The sequence below is a fragment of the Dipodomys spectabilis genome, unplaced genomic scaffold, assembly GCF_019054845.1.
Source record: "Dipodomys spectabilis isolate Male_0828 unplaced genomic scaffold, ASM1905484v1 ptg000158l, whole genome shotgun sequence".
NCBI lineage: Eukaryota > Metazoa > Chordata > Mammalia > Rodentia > Heteromyidae > Dipodomys > Dipodomys spectabilis.
In genome coordinates, this window is record NW_024870835.1 from 6492965 (window position 1) to 6515901 (window position 22937).

At 35.6% G+C, this 22937-nt stretch overlaps 1 protein-coding gene across 4 annotated transcripts in view; it reads left to right on the forward strand.

Annotated features, from left to right (window-relative positions):
- Bnc2 (basonuclin 2) overlaps nucleotides 1-22937 on the forward strand; it is a 427132-nt gene that overhangs the window by 123998 nt on the left and 280197 nt on the right. For all 4 annotated transcript variants that reach the window (XM_042692903.1, XM_042692904.1, XM_042692905.1 and 1 more), the window contains exon 3: nucleotides 7467-7667. In XM_042692903.1, coding sequence (XP_042548837.1) covers nucleotides 7467-7667 — 201 coding nt within the window. The remainder of the gene's footprint in view (nucleotides 1-7466; nucleotides 7668-22937) is intronic.

The following is a 22937-nucleotide window of genomic DNA, read 5'->3' on the forward strand; positions in this document are numbered from 1 at the left end:
TTTTTCCCCCTGTGATAACTCTAAAGGCAGAGTTGCATTTTCAGATAATTGTGTAAGGTATTGAGCACTACCCTACAACATGATTTCCTTGGGTGTCTGAATCTCAATCTTCCTTTCTGACAGTAATCTAAACTATTATTATGATATTTTTACTGGGGCTGCCAGCTTCTCATTCCACAGTCTTTAGAAGGGACTAAATAAAAAATTAATATTATCTTTACAATCCTACAACTTTCGTGGCCACATGAAAGTAATTCCCCAGTGCATCTCCACACCCCTGCCTGTTTTTCTCATATTCATTTAAGGAGAGACATCACTGATTCTTTTCTTCTAGGTTACACACACACACACACACACACACACACACACACACACACACACACACACACACACACACACACACACACACACACACACACACACACACACACACACACACACACACACACACACACACACACACACACACACACACACACACACACACACACACACACACCAGTGACCATAGGTTATAAAGAAGCCATTGTCACTGTTTGCACCTGGGAAAAGATTAAAGTCATTTTTTATTTTCACACTAAAACAGGGTAGGTAGAATGTTTGAGCTCTTGTACACAAGATTCATGCTGACCTCAGATGCTTTTCTATCTGTGAATCTTTATTCCCAGGCATTCATCCTTTCCCTAACAGTTTGTAAACTACCTTGTCTACTATACCCTACAAAATCTTTTCATTTTCTTATTTGTGTAGTATATCAAATGATTATGGCATTTGGATATTTCTTTGAAGTGTTTCTACGAAACTGAGCCCCTTATTAGGCTGTCAGCAGATGGTGCATCACACTGATTATTCTAGCTTGTGTAGAGACAAGTGTCATTTGAAGCAGTTTTTCCTTTTGCTATAGAAAAGTGAAGTTTTAGGTAATATTTACTTCTGGGGGAGGTCTCCGCCACTGATTCAATACTGTGCCCTATCTAACTCTTAAATTTCCGGGCTTGTGTGTGTTACTCTGTTGGTCACATAAAATGATGTTTTTAGTGTATTGTGCTTCTCACTTGGTGCTAGTCTCTAATATTATTTTTTGTAGAACAGTTGTTGTTATTTATACTGATGGGTTGTTCCTGTAACTATTTAGGCTCCACAATAGTTTGGAAGAAAACTGACTAAAAACTGATGGCATGTATGTATATCTTATTTACAATTTGGACTGTGATCTTGTCCTCTGCACTCTTTGAGTTCTTCTGGCTGAGGCTTCTATATGTTGAAATGCCCAACACAGGCTGCCAGAGATAGCTGGCAAGTCGTTGTAAATAGAAACATGTGCAATTCTAAGTCTCATAGAGGAGAGAAAGGCCTGTGATTGAGACTGGCAGTCTTAGATGACAGCACATTTTTTTCTTTCCTTCTTTGGTCCCATAAAGATTCTTAAATGCATTTTGAATTAGTCAATGCATGAACTGCTAACCCAAATTCATGTCCTATGTTTTCAGGAAATGTAGACAAAGAGGAAGGCTTTATAGTAAAATATAGGTTCAAAGTTTAGTACATCTACACATGAAGGTGGTAGGTTCAATAGTGGCATGCATGCATCATTTTTAAAAATCTGAGTCATATTTGCATCATTTAGGTTTGGCTAGATCATCTAGTAAATTGAAACACAAAGAAGTTGTTAAATAAGCAAGTTAAGTTTTCCAATTTCCTTAAAATTTGAATAGAGAGTTCCAACTTGCACTCCAGAAGTTTTCACAATCATGAGATGTGATTGTTTGGGAACATTTGCCTATTAAAAGATGAGAGTTTGTCCCTAACAAAGATAGTAATGGAAAGAAATAAGGATCCAATTGGGAAGCAAGGATGTAGATATAAATGTTAAGTGAATCTTAAATGTGAAGATTACTACCTTCATGAGTAAAGATGATAATTCTTATCAGAACTATAACTTAAAACTACTTTTTAATCTCTCTTTATTCCTTTCCCGCAAAACATGCAGGAATAGTAGAATAATCTGTGTGTGTTGTGTGTGTGTGTGATTTTTAAGAGAGATGAATGTCTTACTGTCCTCTCATCAAATTATATTTGTGAGTCAAGGAAAAACAAGCAGGTTAGATTATGATATAATTAGTCACAAAGGGAACTTCTGAATTTTAAATTATTGTTAGTTTTACTTTTTCTATTTTTATAGTGATTCAATCACTTTTTCCCCTTAAGTTCACATAGACAGTGAAACTTTATACAATAATGTGGGGATGGTAGTTTTCACAAGGGAAAAAAGTCAGCTCTCAACTTATTTTCCTGAGGAATATGGAAATTTGGGATGGATTATCTGTTCAGAGGAGGTTTCCTTTATTAATTCTTTTTTTTTTAACTTAAGACATCTGTTAACATTTCATACAGCCCAACAGATGTTGCAAAGCAAGTCCTATACTTAGTTCTCAAGAAAAATGACATTTCCTCAATTTCTTGCCCCACCTCTGTGACTGGTTCTAGTCTCCTGCTTCTGCATAATTTCTATATATTAAGTTATATACCTTAATGCATTAGGAATTTGAGCTTCAACATTATTTTCATATTGTAAAGTTTGTCTAGATTAGAAACTAGTTTATATGTTGCTCAGAGTAGGAAAAACATTATTGAAATTTTCCTGATTCAACATATAAGACTAGATAGTCTGACAACATTTAAGACTGGGTAGCCATTCAACATTTTTTTTTTCTGTAAAATAAGTGAGTTACAAAAGCTTGAGTTGTTTCACCATACGGAAGTGCTGATTGTCATGCGGTGTGGAGCGTCATTTTTATTATTTTGGCAAGAACAGGGACAGTTTTGTCTTGACAAGCCATTAAATGAATACCAGTGTGTGTCACATGAAAAACCACTGATCTTTAACCCAGCTCTGTACTTAACCAAGCCGTGAAAATGAATAGTGAATAAAAGAAGAGCAAAGGCCAGTTTACTGTCATTACAGATTACAGAATCTGTTAACAGCTGCTGAACTGAACCCAGGGAATTACAGGTATTGTTCTGTAAACCAGCAGAGTCCTAGAGATGCTTCTTTAATTATGTATACAAACTATACACGTATTTTATATTTGCTCAGGATTTATAGTGCTAGAAACACAGAAAAAAATCTAAAACCTTCAAGTACATACTTTCTCAGTATAGTACATGTATGCCTCTACCACAAAGCCCTGTGTATTTATATAACAGTATCTCAGTGAAGCTTTTCCACTCCTAGGTACAGAACTTATTTTACAATAGCAATGAGTTTGTAAAGAAATGAAGTATTAAAAAAAGATATGCAAAATTTTCTCCTATGAAAAAACAAACATCCCATAAAACATAAGCAAAGCAAAATTCTTTCATTCCCTTCTTCTGGCACTGTGGCCAATTTTTGTTTCATTATGTGAGTTTGTTTTAATATTTTTAGAAAATAGCAGACTAGAACTCAAACCCACCTCTATATCAAAATGTTGAAAAGAGTAAGTAACACTTTAAGCAGTCAGTTGTGGGAGTTATTGCTTATTGAGCTAACAAGAAAGAACATACTTTCTTACTCTGCTGGTGGGATTGCACTGCCTCCCTATAGTCTTGTTATCCCACACTAACTGAAATGCAAATTCTTTGTAACTAATTGGATCTCATTGAGGGTACACGCAGTGTGTAGTTATAGTTATATGCAAAAATGGTTTAAAAAGTAAAAGTTTTCTGTAATTACAACTTTTAATTACTATCTAAAACGTTAACATACAGTGCAGGTTTAGAATGTGTACATCTGACTTTTTAAGATGGCTGAACGCATAACATTAACATTAGATAGGTGCAGCTCAAAAATTGCAGGAAAAAATGTTCTAATTACAGTGGTCTTATAAGTTGGATTTTATTAAAGTCTTGTTAAAATAAAAGTGTTTTTCTTTTTAAAGTTTAATATTTAGTGTCTTAAATCCAGTACATTGTAGTGAAGTCATTTTAAGTAGTGCAATCCTTTTCTTGGAACATTTTAAACATGAAAACATAAGCATCAGAAATCATTTCCAAAAGCTGTTGCTGTTTGTCCCCTTCAGTCCTCCAGTCTATCTTACCATTGTAAAATGCATTTGAGATTCTTACTTTGTGTTTTGGCTGTGTGTTGCAATGGTTGGGAGGTATTTTTTTACATTCCTATAATGTCTTTAAAAACTTGGATGCCATCAGACCCAGTTGGTTGCTCCTTAATTTACATGGTCCTTCTCTCATATCAGGAAATGTGCGGAAGAGCAATTACTGCGAAAGTGACGTTCTTCCTAGTCATCTTAGTTTTAAATAACTTTATTACAGATTTTTCTAGAGTCCATATAGAGACAAAGGGAAAACTCTCAAAAGGAAGGCCTTGTAGTTTTTTGAAGGGGAGATTTATGTCCTTAATACAAGTCTCTTGCTTATTAGAGAATTATCCTATGTTCTGGCAATCCATACTTCACAGTCTACATGGAAATGAGTGTCAAATTCAGTTTGTGTATATTTTTGGAATATACAAATTTGCATTTAAAAGTTATTAAAGATGAGTCAGGAAATTAAAATCTGCAAAGTATAGTATGTAATACTTTGAGTTGTTTCTTATTGTAACAAAGCTTGTCTTTCCTGTAAAATATTGTTAAGGGACTAGCTAAGATTTTGTTTGACCAAATCCATTTATCAGGTGCACTATAGTGTATTTGTTGTGAGAAATTTTTTAACTCATATTTTTAAGGTGTGGCTGTGGCAATAAAATCTAGGTAATAGTTGCATTGTAGACCTGTTAGGCTAGACCTTGCTATCTGAGAACTCAGTTTGCCTATTCTGGGTAGCATTTTGTCAGAAGACTGCTGGCTGGGCAGACCAGATTTGGATGTATTAGCTAGTCAGCCTAATAACCCTGTACAGACTGTATTGATTTTCTAGGAGAGAGTTTATGAACTAAATAAACTTGGGGTTGGTGTCTTAATAAACTGCTTCTCTCAGTCTGTCACATTTAGTTATGGAGCTGTGCAGTTTAGGGGGAAAAAAGGCTAATTCTGTTACAGATTGTTCACAGCAGGGTCTCCAAATTAGCCCTTTGTTTTGTAATGCCACCTTGCTTGGGCTCGCTTTGAGCACATTTCTCAGTTTTGCCCTAATGAGTTGCAACACTGATAATGTGGCTGATGATCTTTCATTGATTTCACTATCACTTGCTTGTCTGGTAATTGATCCGTTGCTGAGCCTCTAGTTAATTATATCGGCTTTGACATGGCCCGGTCCACAGGGAATTTCAAGTCTTGCAGAATAACAGTTTTAATAAAAGAGTCTATTACTGCAGGTGCTTGCTGCTGCATGCCAGTTGATTTTTGTGTTGTTAGTGTGTGTGTTGAGGAGAGAGGGTAGAATACCTGGGAAAGAAGAGAGGACTGTAGGACTGAAAGAAAAAAAAGGGGGGGAGCAGTGTGTGTGTGTGTGTGTGTGTGTGTGTGTGTGTGTGTGTGTGTGTTGTGTAAAAAGCGGAAGAGGGAGTAAAAGAGAAGAGGGAGAAAGGTGGGGAAGAGATGGGGGAAGGGGGGGCGAGAGAATACGCAGGCAAAAGGGATACAACAGAGCTTGAGTGGAGCTAGGAGGAAGCTTGCTATTGACAGTGTCCTTAAGCCTCCCACAAATAACAGCCATTAGTGGGAAGGTCAGGAGCTGAGCAGGCAGCTTGACTGAGGCACTGAGTGCCACTTCAGAAATCAAGAGGCTAGCAAATTTTAGAGGGAGTTTAAGTGGGTAATAGCTAGCAGTAAAGGTACAGTCACAGTTGACAATTGACTCATAGGGGTTTTTCCTGCCCTCCCCCCCCAAGAATATTTTTATTGACCACAGGTGGACTTAATATATTTTAAGGCAACAATTCTTTGGGTTCTTGTTTGTTTCCTCTTAGATATTGAATTTGCTTCTTTTGAGACTTTTTTGTGCTTAATGGTGGTGAACTAGAGGGAAGTTTAACAGAAAAGCTTTCAGGAGATGTCGGTTCTAGAGGGGAAGGCACATTTGTGTCAACATAGCGTACGTTTTCTCATCTTTTCTCATTGTCCACTAATGACACAGAGCTGCCATTGAAGCTCTTTTCTGTTTCTTTTGTTGTTTCTGAGAGTAAGGTTTATTGTTATTCTTTAGTTAAGAAGGAGTAAGGAGAGTGGTACATTTGTCCTCAATATTTGTAGGTGGTTGAAGATTAATGTATCTTACATTTTAAGTTTAGGAAGGATGGCTTTTTCCTGCTGACTACTTTTATGAGATGGCATGAATTTAGCTTTCCCTTTTGAAGTTTCAGTGTTTATGTACAGTGCATTTTGTTCAGTTCTGCTTTGCCATAAATAAGGTAGATAAATACTATCTAATAAATAGATGCTTTGTTTTTAACCTGGTTTAATTAAAAATATCACCTGCTATTAAGGCCGTATTTCATCAAACAGAAGAATGTTGTAGAATTTTCTATAGAGATCTTAAATGAAAAAAATGGTGCTTATGTATTTATTTTTGACTGAAATAGGATAGGCATTTTTCTTCATCTTTTTCTTTTTTATGATCTGAAAGGATATTGTAGATGTTTTATCTAAGAACTTTAACAAAGGATGTTGTTCTATTGCGCTTTAAAAGGTCTTTTCCCCCCTTTGCTATTCAGTTTATCATTACTTAACCTCTAGTTCGGTAATTAATGGCCTGAGGTACTAGATATTAAGTAGTATATATTTATTTTGCAAATGTTTATTGTACATCTTCTATGTTCAACTGCTAGGTCAAGCCTATGTATATTGTTTTTTTTTCTGTGAGTTTATGTGTGGTTATAAATAGTCCAGCACATGCTATATGACTTTTAGCAGCTAACATTTAGACAACTGAACCAACTTTACATTCTCTTCCAGCTGAATATTTTGTTTTCTTCCGGCACAGTTTTTTAAAATTAAATGTTACAGTTTTATAAACATTAAAAACTGGAGTCAGATATTGTATACTATACGCTCTGGTTGGGTCACATTTCCAGGGAAGGAAGGACACTAGCTTTCCCTTGCCCTATGGACTCTGGTGATTGTTGCACTATTTGAAGTGTGCATAAGTGTCTTTCTGTCTGTATCTGGAGAGGGGTTAGGCAGGGTGTCATTTGGTGCCTGACAGTGGAACAGTGCAGTTGACTCTTAGCTCTGCTGTCCAATGACATGCAGTGGTGAGGGTTTGAAGCTGATGGTTGGGTCTCCAGTGCTGCCTGCACACCTGACAGGCAGCTGTTAAACTGAGCAAAGGCAAGCTTGGGGAGTCACAATCTATGCATAAATGATAGGGATATCTGTGCAGAAGGTGCAAAGGAAGCTCTGACCCCCCTCCTTCCCCCAAATCTCTTCCCTTCCCAAATGAAATGCACAGTTCAGCCAGCTTCTTAACTACACTACACTCCTGCTACTGGCTGCCAAGAGGCTCAAAAATCCACCTTCACTTTTCAGTCAGAAGAGGCAGAAGTGGATGTGAGAGAAAGAGAGACACAGAGAGACAGAGAGCCAAAGAGGGCAAGAGACTTGACTTTAAGAGACTCGTGTACTGACAACTCCATGCAGTTCGGAACCAGAACGACTACGGCTGAACCAGGGTTCATGGGGACATGGCAAAACGCTGACACTAACCTCTTATTCAGAATGTCCCAACAGGTAAGTTTCTTTCTTTCTTTTTTTTTTTCCTGAAAAAAGAAACCTCGAATTGTTATGTGTACTTTTGTTTCTCGTATTTTGCTTTCTAAATTTTTTTTTTCTAATGTGGTCATTTCACAGTTTGGCTCGATTTTTGTTATAACTGTGTTTCTGGAATGCGTAGGGTTACTTCATGGTTCCCCTAAGGGCTCCTAAGAAGAACAAGGGGGAAAGGATACTTAAGTAAGAGGAAGGCAAAGGTATTTGTTGCAAAGTTTCGTTGCCTGGATCATGCGAAGACTTAATTTTGTTTCTTTTGTTTTCTGTTAAAAAAAAGAAAGTCATTACCCAGAGAATACATCTTTATCTCTTTATAAAACACTTAATCAAAGTGTCTGTTGTCTCGGAGAAGGTTCAGCAACCAAACAGTCATAAAATCTGGGTGCCCTTCTGCAGCCCGACTGACTTCTTGTGGCTGGAAACTGCTTGGTTTCAAGACCAGATGGGGAAAAGAGGAGGCTGTGTAGGCTTCTTTGCCGGCGCGTCCTGGTCACCGCGGAGGGTCGCGGAGGAGATGGAGCGCGTGGCGGGCGAATGGGGCGGCACGGCGCAGTCCAGGCTCTGTGTCCAGCTCGGCCCTGCCTGGCCCAGCGCCCCAGCGCTCTCCGCACTGTGCAGCGCCACGCCGCGCTGCGCATCTCCGGACCCGGCTGCTTACCGGACCGCCCGCCGCTGCCCGCCCGCCAGCCCGCCCGCCAGCGCACTCACACTCCGGCACAGCCGCGGTGTCCTCCAGGGCCGCTCCTCTATCCAGGCTGGGCTGAAGGCAGCTCGGCGTGCAGCTCTGCCTGAGAGCCGACATGTGAGAGTGAGGCCAGCGGGAACTGATAATTAATCACCAGGCCAGCAGCTTGTACCATGCGCTCCTTGATACGCACCCTGCGCTCCCGGCTCCTCTTGCACAATTGCTGGCTCTGCGGCTCCGCGGGGGAGCGAGGGTAAGAGGAAGCGAAGGGGAAACAACCCAGAAACTTTTGTCTTGGACTGTGCTCAAGTAAGGGAGGGAAGTTCCCCCGGTGCCTCCCTCCTAGACAAGTCTTGCTTTTCAAAAAGCCTGCACCAAACCCACACAAAGCAAGAGTTTATCATCCACGCAGCCCTGACAAATACACTTGATTTTAAGTAGATGGTGATGGCTAAGAAATTGATACCGTTCCACTTATTTAAAAAAAAAAATCGCTGCAAGTGCTTAAATGTTTTTCTTTGTATGTAGAAGGTAACAGATATTACATACTTTGAGCCAAAATATTTTAAATTGTTGATAATGAAGGAAAGAAACAATTTGCCAGGCTATGAACGGCCATAAGTTTAAAAATATATTTGCCAAAGATAGTGCATACAGTCAGGGTTTTGTAGCATTTAGCTGGCAAACAGTTTAACCACACAGTTCTAGCTGGGGTAAGTGTATCTGAATAAGGTGTATGTTGACATCCTGTAGAGGGACCCTGATTACTGCTGATACAGTAAGCTGGGATTTAAATGCAATCAACATACACCCAATAAGCAACTCTCTACAATTTCCATTCTTGCAAGTGAAAAGTTCATTTCCTTACAGAGATGCCCCTTGTCATTGCAGAATGCTTTGGGCGATATTTTTATGCATCACATCCCTGCCTGGGTGGCTCTCTTGTGGTTGGAACACAGAGTATGTTTTCACTAACCTTAGAACCAAATAACTTGGTGCTACACTTTTAAAATTAGGTGTCACCTTAAGGTTTACCTTGAGTTTGTGGAGATCCTGTGTGTGTGTGTGTGTGTGTGTGTGTGTGTGTGTGTGTGTGTGTGTGTTTTGGGAGGGAAGATTGGTTTAGGTCTCCCTCTAGCTAGAAAAGAGTTAATAAAACCAGATAGAGATAATGATCAATTGATAAATGGCTATTGAACCACATAGATGGTGTTAGATTGCTTCTTTGGCACCAGCCCATTTCCAAGTAGATTTGAATGTAAGGCGTCTTTAAGTCATGGAAAGCATTTTAGCTAAAAAAATAAAAACTAAATTATATAAATGATGGGTCTGAATTTAAAAAATGATTTTAGATTTCTCATAGAAAAACTTGTGCAACTAAGCTAACACAATGTCTTAGAAACATCCTGTTCTCCTGTGGAGGAATAAAGATCTATTTTGTATGTACCTGTATGAATGAATGTTTAATCAGTAACTTTATGTTGCAAAGTAATTTGTGCTAAGGATTCCCTATAAAACTACATAATATTAATTATACTATTTACTAAGTATGGTACTACAAAAAAGGGAGAGAAACCAAAATTTAAAGAAGTATTGTGATTGAAGTATATTATTAATGTGGTTTCTTTTTGGAGGGTTTTTGATGTAGTTAACAATCCTTTTTTTCCTCTCATACTTACTAAATATTTACCTTCTGTGCATTTTTGGAAAGCACATAAAAGAGAGTGAGTTTGTATGTGTATGTGTTTTCCTTCAATAGTTTGTATAAATATTGTGTAAACATAAATTCAAACTGTGTTTAACTCTAAGCCTATATAGTATACATGTTTAATATTTTTGTTTTCCTTGCAAATTATTATCAATGCTGTTGAGACAGAGAGTGAGGGCGAGAAAATGTGTTGTGAGAAAGATGCCTTAAAATGATCTCTCAGTCATTAATTTTGACAATTATTAGGTTCAATACCCATATTGAGACAGCTTTTTAAATGTAAAAGTTTGTTAAGTTTAATCAAGCATGCAGAATTCTGTGTGTCTCATTTCTAAGGCATAGAAATTTTTCTAGATGGATAGTTTAATTTGTAAGTAAAAATGCATTTAGCTTATGAAATGAATGGAATTTATTGGGCACATTTTTTCCAAATTTTTATTTTATAGTATAAATATTAGTAATTCTATGATCATTTCTTTAAACATTAGAAAAGACTGATTAGTAGAGCTACTATAAAATGTTTAAGGACTCAATCCTAGAGAATTTACTAGCAGTAAACAGAAAAATTTTTGGTGGGGAATTTGTTGTGAATTCTAAAATTTAATAATCTAGTCTTATGTCTTCTATAGGTAAACTAGGAAGTGGGAGATAAAAATCTTTTATCTTTTATTTCATTTGAGCAAAGTTGGATTTCCTTAAATGTAAATCTTGTGTTCTAATACTAGCAAAAAAAGCTCAGAATCCAAAGTCAATTTTGAGTTGGAAGGATTAATTATGTTCCTCTAAAGTTTGAGGATACAACTATTTGACGTTATTTTCCTGTCTACTTAGCATTTGTTTCCTTCCACATTAAAGTATGATTTTTCTCAAAAAGGATCATGAAAAGCTTAACAATTGACTTCTGTGAAGGAAGTTCTGGGGACAGTTTGATCAGTGATCTCAAGAATGACCAAAAACCTTTCCCTCTTTTCTGCTCATCCTATAGCCCAGACACAACCTTATTTTAGGCTCAATATTGTTAAAAGCAAAAATAAGGTCTGTTTTTGCAAGTTAAAAAAATTAGACTTTTAAAAGGTAGGTTTTCTATTTTTGTACCTGTTTTGTATATTTGAGAGGCTACCGGATCAAATTCTTACAGCTACCTCGAGGGATGGTATAGTCTTATCTACTTTAAAATCTTTCCAGAAATGAAACTGTACAGGTACATTTCACATATTACTACAGGCATTTATCTTTTATTATTGGTAGATGTATAGCATGTTTCAAATAAAATGCAGATCCCTTAATAAGGTCTCTTTCAGACTGAGTGAAATACTAAGTTAGAATTGTAAATGACTGAGTATCATTATGTAGTAATTTAGGATTCACCCAATGATGTAACAAAATTAACAACATAATTTCATTGTGAAACTATGTCTTATTAAAGAACAACTGTCTGACATTCTCTTACAGTTGCTTTATTTAACTTCATACAAATATTATTAATAGTGACATTTTTCTATTGTGCATTAGATTCTCTCATTAGCATGATGTGTTAGTTATCACCAGAGAAATCATTTCCTAGATAGGTGAGGGGCAAACCAGGAAACTAAAAATTAAACTAGTGATTTACATTAATACTAGAGCATCTGCTCACCAGAGATAGGACAAGAGTATAAACTTTCTTATTAATATAAAATCTAGTACTATTCAGAGAAATGATAAATAAAATGTAAGAAATATGTTATTGTAATCCATTTAAAAGACTTCTAAGATAAGTCTTTTAGATGAATATTTCTTCTAATAGTCTTTTAGTTCTTTCAATTCATAAAGAAAGGCACAGTCTCAGTTTGTGAGATCTATATTTTCAAATGAAAATGATGGTTTTGTCTGACTTCTTGAATATTTATTCATTTGAATATTTATTATTAACAATTTAAAAGCCACGTATACAGAATTTCTTTTAAATCAGATGTCTAATTGTGATTTGATTCTGTACAGCTCATTTGTACCATACATTTTCCTGCAAAGCTTTATCCCACAAAAATAGACATCCCCTTTTAACATAGGATGAATTTTCTTTTTTAATCAGAGCCCGAGTAAAGCAGAGGATAGTTAATGATCTTTGAAAATGACTTTCATTGCCAAGCATCGACCATCTCTAGGTGTCCTTCTGTACTTTTTCCTCTCCCCGTCCCCCTTTTTTTTTAAAAAAAACTTTCTTCCTCCTTATATTTGGTATATTTGACTAAAAAGAGAAGGATTAAATTGACCAAACTTGGGCTCTTGATTCTTAGGTAAATATTTGTATTAGCAGGCATGTAATTTTAGCCTGTTGAATATTAGGCTATTTCCCAAACTTAGTTTTTTGTCAAGTGATAATACATTGTATTTTGAAATCTTAACAATAGACATAGCTTGCAGTATAATTCTCAATGTCCATTCTGATACCATAACATTAAAATAGGAATATTTGGGTAATTGTTAAAATATAAATTGTAGTATAGAGTCAGGTGCTTATGTTTCAGCTTCTACTTTACAAGTATATGGCTAGCACGCAGCTTTCATTTAACAGATACTGCTTAATTTGTGATTTAATAGGAAAGTAATAGGTAATATGCATATAGTATTCCATGTACCTGTTAAAATGAAAAAGTATGAATTCATATGTTCTTGGATGTATGTACAGTATTGAAAACCTATCCAGAAATTTCAAATTTAGTTTCAACATGGTGCATTTTACCAAATTTGAACATAGTAGGTGGTCATTTTGAAATTATTTAATTTTCTCACCTTTGTGTCATCTTCAAACAGGTCCCTTGTGTTTACAGAGTTTTGAAAGCTCTTTGCTAAGTGAGTCAAGTAACACAATTGAGAACTCAGTTTCTAAAGGTATAGATATCTATAATTGTAGGCATTTAAAAATAATTATAAATATATATAAATGTATCTTCACATCACTGATAAATCCACTTATTCATGCATAGCTTTATGGAAATTGATTAATGCAGCAACAGGACAGATTTGGGCTTCCACAGCAGCCTAGCCTCCCACTCCTATGTCAGGGTTAAGAGCCGAGGCAAATCCTCCCTAACTAATTAGATGCTGAGTAAGGCATCTCTGAGAAGTTGGGGCAGAAGTGAATGGGTCACAGCAAGGCAGGATTGCAAGGACTCCAATGATAGTGAAAGCATTCAAGTTTTGCCAGGTCATTGTGACACAGGGAGCTGATTCCAAAGGAACAGTCCGTTACAGATAGTGAGCTGGCGTCATCACTTCAATGAAAAACAAAATCCTAATGCTTCTTCCACTCCACCTTATATGCATGACACACTCACTTTAAGCAAGTTACAGTGGGGCTCCCTGTTAACGATCTGTAGAACTTCTGAGAGGATAGAATCATAAATAGGTACTGATTCTGTGAAGCCAAAGAGTTAGTCCTCTGTTTTAGAATATATATCAAGAGGAATGAGGGAAGAAATTGGTAAAAACCTTGTGTCCATGACTTGAACCACAGTGTTTAAGTTATTCCACAAGTTAACTCCTTCCCCCCATAGATGACTGTTACAGAACCTTGTGCTAGTAGAGAAAATAGAGTGAATCATGAGATGACTTTTTTCAGGAAAGAAATTTTCTTTGGAACTCCTTATTTGTACCGTTGAAAAAAGGTGAGATATAATGGTTCTAAGATTTTCTCTCATATAAAGTTTGAAGCCTGGTTTTTTATGTGTGTATGAATGAATTCTGCACTCCATACAAATCCTCTTGTACCTCTCATGGTATTCTTTTTTTTTTTTTTTTTTGTTCCATAGTCACCCTTCTCTAGTCCTTAGCCAGAAAATTGTTTGAGGATCTTAGAAAAAGATAAATCTCACCCCTGTCTGCCAAAGCTGAAGCCATTTTTATTTCCAGAAAAGCAACTGACTTCCATGTCCTCATCTACTGAAGGACCTGGGATAAAGGGAGTCAGAGACACTTTGAAAGAACTTTGATATGTAGTGAACTTAAAAAATATAAAGGAGAAGGGATGTCATGCAGAAAGAACAGCTTCCTTGTAAGCAAAACAATAAACAACAGGGATTTCCCCCAGTAATATAAACTAGTAAATACATAGGAAAATAATAAGATGAAAAATTATTCTATACAGCTCAAGTCCAAAGGAGCCATAATATGCACAGATTATGTCACCTAAGTGATGCTCACTTCTGTAATATCCATAGAACTCACATGTCCTCATTGAGCATGACTGTACTGCCATCTCTTTTTCTAGGTTTAAAAGAAAGTTTAGAGAATAGGAAAAATAAAAGTATTGATTCTTTTTTTTAATTTGTACATTCCCTATAGGAATCCCTGAAAATTTCATAGTGTACATTCATACCCTCAGGTGAAAAATTTATGACTGGTGTTCATTTGGGTGAGGACAGTGTGCAGTGTCATTCTGCTCAAACAAGGCATGCTGCATTTTATGCCACAGAGTGCAGTGATGAGAAGAGGGTGGCTCCGTATCTTTTTTTTTTTTTTCTCCTTCATTCATAGAGCTTTTCTTGATGGAAATGCTCCTGTAAAAACAACGCATTATTCAAACTGGCAAGTTTGGAAATCAAATTCTCTGCTTACTAATCATCATTCCAATTAAAAAAGGAATTGATCCTTTAACAACAAAATAATATCCTTTTGTTTTTCTTTAATTAAGCCCATCAGTTTTTCATTTCTCTTTGTAAAAAAAAAATTATCTTGAACTGCAGGAAGTTACTCATTGAAACAACTGATTCCCTTGAGCATAGCTGACATCTTACTTACTCAATACTTTGGAACTGTAATGTTATTTTGCTACTGTCTTTAGGGTTTATATGTCATGGAGAGGTGTTGATTTATAAATCTTATTCCTGTTTGGTTGATAGAAATTTACTTAATGACCTAAGTACAAGATTACTTGGTCCTCATTTCCTATTTCCTTTCTCATAGACCTAATTTATTTATATTTACCTATAATTTACTTTTTTCTTTCCTCTCATTTTTCTTACTCTGAGTTCCTTCTTTCACTGGCTTTTCTTCCTGTCCCCCTAATATAAAAAATTAAAATGCATCCCAAACTATCAGCAAATGAGTAAGGAACCCTGGTGCCAGTCTTTTATTCCTATAGAGGTCTGGAAAATAGGTGTCACTCACTCATGTGTGCAATGACAAAAAGACTGTCCTCACTTGGCTTTAAAAGGGGGTCAGTATTTTTTAAGTCATGTTGTGATTTGAAAAAATGAGTGTGATCAGAGGTGTATGACTTATCATTCAGGGTTTCTGAAAGGCAACTCAATTTGATCCTTGGTCTGTCTAAGAAAGGATTTAGCTGAAGAGAGATTTTTTTTTCTTTTTTCTTTTCCTTCTTCCCCTCTTTTTTGTAAAAAGTAATTCTTGAATTTCCCATTTTATACAGTTAGATTTACATCTACATAAGGGCATTTTTTTTTGATAGGAGAAAAGGTAGCTCAAAAGAAAGTGTAATTCTGATACAAACTGTGGCTACTGAGAGTTACCTGAGAAATTTTAAAAAGAAATTGAAATGATGTCAAGGATAATATGAATGGATGACTTCATGAAATGGAAATTTAAAATGTGTAGTATACATAATGTGAAGAAGATGCACTACTGTTTTGTGTTTAATAAATTTAAACTCATTGTCTCAGAAGGCACTGAGATTGTTAAAACTGACAAGATTAAAAACTTCTATATGGGAAAGATCTAGCTTCCAGTATTTACCTGCTGTGCTTTTGTGTGACTGTCATGAATTTTTCCACTTTATTAAGGTGCCTTTTAGTGGCTATTGGTTCTCTAGGCAGCTCTGTAGTTCCACATCTGATGATGAGAGTGCCTGAATGGGTGTCTGAAAAGAAAAAGTTCAGGATAATGAATATTTTACATGACAAAAAATAATTACTTTCAGCTGGCTTAACATAATAACAAAACTAATATTAAAATGAGAATCTCCATTAGCAGGATTTTAATAATATTTTTTTTTCTTCCATTAAAATTAAAGCAAGAAAGATTTCATTGACTTACATCATTAGGATGGCTATTTGGGGCACTTAATCAGGCATGGGTAAAGAAAGCTACTTGCCCACTGCTGTGCCCTCTACCAGTGCCAGAGGGCAGTGGCCATGAATGGGTTGCCACTTACAAGATCAGGGGGAGTAATTATGCGCTGAGCATATTCATGAGATTGGTCCTTCAGAAAAAATGCCTGCAAACATTGTATTTGTTGACCTCATGTCAGAACCTAAGGTGAAGTCAGCCAGGTTATCTGATATAAAATCTAATGTTGCTTTTCTTTTGAGTGTGTTGGGGGTGGGGGAGATTGTAAATACAAAGTGCTGCTTTACAATTTGAGGAGCACTGTCTTGCTAGGGACACTATTATAAATCCTATTTTGCCATACATTAGAGCATTTATATTTCATGCATAAAAATATAGATAGTGTATCTCTGTTAACTACAATTAAGTGATTTATTTCTGGGTTGAAGATTTGTTAATAGGTGTTTTAAATGCATGAAGCCAAAGAGGCCATTCTAGGAATTACACTGCAATGATACCATACATGATACAGTCTTGTTGCTCTTCAAGCTTCACTTTTGGTGAGGCTCTGTCATTCACTGGTAAAAGACATGACTTTGTTTTGCTTTTAAATTTTTGTGATTATAATTTTCAACAAGTGAAAAACCACAGTTTTCAAATGTGTTTCAGATTTTTAAGATTTAGACTATAAATTTTAAGTAAGAATTGAGAGATCAAGATGAGATGCTGACTCCAACTGCAGTGGGCTCATCTCTTCCCTTCCCAGCCACTTTCCTCCACTGTCCTGAATACCTAATTATGGGACTGAATTAATCTATTACCTATCTTATTAGCTACTAAATACTGTTTATTATGGAGAATAATTTTTCACTTTATTTGTGACACTTATTATGAATCAGGAAGGAACAGGAAAAGGTACAGTTAGAAGTCCAACATCTGGGAAAGCTTGTTTCAGTAGTCAGCTTGGAAACCAGAACCCAGGCTTCATACAGGTGAGATGTGTTATGGGAATAAAGGCCTTGTGCATTTAATGAACCCCGCCTGCCTGTCAGCTTGGTTCTTCATGCACCATTGTTGTTCAAATAAGAAAAAGAGAGTGTTCACAGCCTGTGGTGAGATTAGAGTAATGAAAATGAAGTGTTAATCTGTTGATAGGAAGCACATCCCATATCCTGCATCCCGGCCACATTCATGCATGTATAATATATTCCAGGTTCTCTCATGACCAGAGAAGCCTAGACGTTCATTGTATTAAAAACACCCTTTTGTTAAAAACTGAGAAGTTGGTTATTTTGACTTGTATAAATAATTATGTTAAATAATTTCTTAGTAAGCCAATTGCTGCCTGCCTGCCCACTGAGGATTTGATAACACACTGCCTCAGTGTGAGCCAGTGTAATCTTATTTCTTTACAAATGACAAATACTGAAATGACCCTCAACATAAACCTAAGCTGAGATGATTTTCTTTTCCTTTTCTTTTGTGGAAAGCAGTGATTAGTAGAAAGGAGTTAAGTAACAATACCTATCTCCCCATAGCACATAGATAAAATGCTGCCTTTTTTTTTTTTAAATTGTAAAACAATACAATGCAAAAATCAAAAGTGACAATATATGGAGTCTTTTTAGAACTGCTTTACCTATTTGCAGTCAGCTGCCATGCTGTGAATCTGAAGAGACTAGCTTCGGGCTTTGGTTCTCCTGGGAAGGAACTGAGTGTGTTTTTCATAAAACCTACTTTCTAGAATGGTAGAGAAGGTCAATCAAAATGAATACAATGAAGTTTTCTTTTCCTAGAATTCTTGTGTTAATGTTTTCCATTTTACTCAGTACTTACTTAAGAGGTAAGGTTCTTAAAAAAAAAGATAAAGCTGTATACCCTTAAATAAAATAAGCCTTGTCTTAGATTATAGCAATGTTGTAAAGAGAACAATGTAAACAGTAGTTCAGAGCTCTTTACCTACTTATCCTGTAAGATCACCAGTTCATCATAAGAAATGCTTTAGAAAGAAGGGTAAGAGGGAAGAGGAGAGAGTAAGTTAATAACTGAGTTCCAGGTGTCTGTTTCCAATTGCTTAAATTTCAAACATAATAGAAATTAAGGAAAAATGTTTCCCATAAGGAATGTATCACTGACTTTCAGATGCCAGACCTAAAATATCATTTATAGGGCTTATACTTAGGATATCTTTTCCTATTCATCTAAGAATAAAGGAATGCAAGGTGATCATTACAATTTTGTGAACTATTTACTTAAATTTGTTGTTAATAATCAGGAGAATTTAAGAATTACAGTCTGATTTGACATATGTTCAAGGATTATTGTCTTTAGATAAAAGTGGAGGAAAAATGTTTTGAAGGAAACATCTCACTTAAAAATAATCTTTAAAGTATGTGGCCCAATGATGAAACATAATTAAAAAGTGGTGTGCTATAGTTATCTACATTTTGCCCTAACATTTTGATATGTTACTGGTCATAACCTAGTTAGTACAATCTGCATGAATAAGCTTTCATTGACTGTAATAATGTATCAGAGATAACCTGTTTTTAATGTAGTGGGATGAAATGAGAAGGTACTTTTCTTTCCTCAAATAGAATACTTTTAATTTGTTTATAAAATCCACTAATAGGTAGAAATGCTGTGGTGTTTTGGTAGATTCAAATAATGAGATGTAAAAGATTTTTTCCTGTCCTTTTCAGTTAAGAGAAAAAGCAAAAGAAATAAACACATGGTGACTTCATCATAGACATCTGCTATTAAGTCAAAGTCATTTTTAAAGAAAGATGCCATGACTTTTTGGATCATTTGAACCCACAATAGTGATTACTTAATGTTAAACATAAATGTCATATGGTAGCATACATGTGGAGCCAGTAAAGATGAGTATTTATTATGATAATATTCATGAATCTTAAATGTTGATTTTTAAAAATGAACCTTGTAAACATATCCTATTTTCTCATTAGGGTCCATTTTCAATTAAGCATATGATAGCTCTAGCAAAGAAGTCCAGAAATATTAACATATAAGAGATCAGAATGGGTATAACTCTGAATAGCAACTTGACATAAGCATCCTTTTCTGAGTTTCATAGAAGAATGTGGTTGACAAGAAGCCAATATAAAGGTTTGCTGCACCATCATCATCAGTTCTTGATTTTCTATTTAAATGCTTTTTTAAAATTATAGAAGTGTGTTTCCTTTGGTTCATTCATTTTAGTGAACCATTTTCACTTTGAAATGAAAATTTCCTCCTATTCACTTTTGTGTTATAAACCCATGCAAAATGTTGTTTTCAGTTTCTAGAGCACTTTTGTCTTTTTCTTCCACCAACTGTAAACTCTCTTTGGAATAGTATGCTTAAAAATCATAAATTTCCTTAGAGGGTCATGTGGAATTAATGAAAGTTAAACCATTGGAGTGGGGTAGTGAGGACTGTGGTGGACCGGAACACTCAAGTCTCCACCGCAGTGAAGTAGGAGCATCTTGGATCCAGTCACTCATTTACCAGGTGAAGCTGTATGCCCTACATTGCAGAGCTCCGTCTTTTTCTATGTAACAAAAGGGCAGAAATACAATTTTTAGGCGAAATCTCCTGATTTGGAAATCTTGGCAACCTATCCAAATATTTTAAAAACTGTGTGGTCCAAACAAAACTCAAGTACAGACTATATTCAGACTACTGGCTGCCAGATATAAACCTCTGTTTTCGATAATATTTTAATAGATAAAGATAATAGCTTCCTTGTATGTGATCATTCATCTTGGGAATTCTCACTGGGATGAACTGAATTTTTCAACTTTAGTAATATATTTTTGGTTTTGATAGTTTTGATGTATAGCTTTTTTCCTTATGATCAATATTGAAAGAAAAATCAAATGTATGGACAGAATAAAAATAGCCATATGATATAAATAAAGGGAGAGATACAAGAATATTAGAATTACAGGTCAAGGAAAGGAGATTTCTAGATTCTGAAAAGAGTCCCATGACTTATGTCAGTAACTGATATAGGTGAAAAAGCTGAACTAACTACAAAAAGCTTTATGTCTCACTTTTATGCAGTGGATTCTTGGCCCTGAATCTTTGTGGGATTGCTATAATTTACCAGGCAATTGATTATGATGTCATGAGAAGTAGATGGACCACAAGGGGAAAACTTACCCATACTAATTTGTGCAAGGCCAATACTTTATCCCTGCTTCAAGAAAACATCATTTATATTGTATAAGGTGGGGTTTTCAATGTCTGTTCATATTTTTTGAAAGGGCTCTTTAAAAGAAATAATCTATTCATAATTGAAATTCTCTAGGCAAATCAGATACCAACATTTTCAAGAGAACAGGTAATTAATTGGTTTGAATCTCAAATTGAAGGTCATCGTGTTATTGATTTTCGTGGGAACAGGAAACAAGAACATCTTGTTAAAATGATCTGCCAGTGGTGCCTAGATGTGTCTAGGTTCTACCTAGGGTCTTGTTGATCAGTGTCACTGGACATTTAGAAACCATTCAGAAGGGAACCATCTCTGTCTTAAACTTAACAAGCTGTTGGTTTCCTTCCAACACTGCAGAGAAGAGCTGAACTAGAGAAAAGACAAGAGATTAACACTTACTAGACTGCTAGTAAGTTAGGTATTTCAAATCCAGAGTGAGTAGAGCTTATAATGAAGCATCTGTCAGTGTGTCAGACGGAGGGTGGTATGTCGTGTTCAAGAAGTTCAGCATCAACACAGCTGTGACTTAACACTTTCAGAAATCTTTCAACTGGGAATTACATAAAATATTTTTAACGCCAGGGGAGGGAAGGACTTTCATACAAGGGGAGGAAGGGAAAAGAGGTGGTGGCAAGTGGGGGATAAAAGCGAATACCCTTTTAGATGCTATTAATTTTTATAAAATAACATTTATTTCTTGATCTTGATAGATACTTTTATTGTTCCATGTGCCAGGCTATTTTAAAGAAGTTATTTCTCTCTCTGCTGTGTTTATACATTTTGAAGATGATAAAATTGCAGAGGTAATGTGGACGAAGTGGGTGGTGAAGCCTTTCTAAACTAGAGTATTAAAATTTCAGTTGTACTATCCAAATTGGCAGTATAATGCAATGTCACATTGTTCAAAGTAAAATTTGAAATAAAAAATACAATGTAGATGGAAAGTTTTCTTTTTGAAATACCCTGAAGTTGTTAGTACAGTTATTTCCAAGTTGACATACTTACAGATGACAGTGGTACTAGCCATCTAGATTAAGCTTTAACATTCCAGAACCATTTCAAGTTTATTACAGGCCTCAAAGCCATTATATCCCTAAAAGAACATCAAGTTTATGCATGTCATTTGTCATAATCATAGTTAACTTTCTTGAATCAAAGTATACTTTTCCATAAGCTGATTTCCTATATTTTTTCTTTAAAAAGTTCTCAATTCAGCCCCATGTCTATGGCTTACATCTAAAGTTATAGTTACGTTGAAGGATTGTGGTTCAAAGCAAGCTCAGGAAGAAAACTGGAGAGACTCCATCTCTAAAATAAACAGCAAAAATCTAGATTTGAGGTGTGGTTCAAGGGGTAAAGCATCAGTTGAATACAAGCAAGCCGAATGAGTGCAAGACCCTGAGTTCAAAATGCTGTACAGAAAAAAAATTTTTTTTCAGTGTAGCACAGCCATGTTTTGACCCACTGTGGCTACCATCTTGAATTCTACAAATTCATTCTGTTGGCAGTTGTGACAACTACCCCCAAATAAAAAAAAAATTAACATCTTTAATGTCAGCATCCTTTCTCAGTTCTGTTTCTAGAGCTTAAGCCAATGATCTTGATTTATCCATTGCCAGGGATTTTCTTTGTATTCATCAAAAATGTATCTGGGCAAAGATAGAAAATTACTAATTCTTGTCTGATACCTGAGTGTTTCTTACCACAGAAGGTTAATGATTTGGGGAAGATCATGGGACTTATTCAGTCCTATCTTATGGTATCTTCTTCTCTTCTAAAGGGAGGTAAATCTGTATTTCCTGAATATGAAACACCTGCCCTTTTGTAGCCTCCTGGATTTTAGTTCCTATCTCGATTAATAAACTGTCTCTGTCTATATCTTGTATCTCAGAGATGGAACTTGACGCACTAGTCAGCATTTCAAAGGTCACCCTTAAAGCTATTGGCAGAATACACTGCCCTTTGTTGCTCAGTGATAATAATGCTACTGTAGCAGTTAACTGAATGTATTAGACTGAATGGCTTTTCCAGAATACCAAATTATCTAGTTAGTTCTCTTCAACACCTGATGGAATGCCCATTCACAAGCTGTCTCAAGTGTATTTTCGAAGAGGATTTTAATGATACTTGAAATGCCAATGCTTTGGACCACAGGAATGGATAATCTGCAGAGTGTATGTTCTGTTGTATTGTTTTGCTACTGTGAAGATACTTTTAAATTATCTCTAGCTTTTAGAGTTCATCTGTTTGTCTGAAAATACTGATGTTCTAACCAGCTTGAAAACTCAAGGTGTTTGAACTTTTACTTATAGTTTGCTTCTGATAGTGTCACAATACTTTAAAAGCATACTTTTGCCTTTTTTTAAAAAAGAAAAAAGTACTATTTATAAAAGTATCATTTGTCTTTACATTATATATACCTTAAATATAAAGTATGAAAATAGCATTTTTGGTATCAGATTATAACTTTATAGTACAACAGTGGGTCTCATCATTCTTTTAATATCTTAAAATTTAGCAGTTTGATTTCTAAAATACTAATTATACTCAGATTTATAGAAAAACAAGTTAACT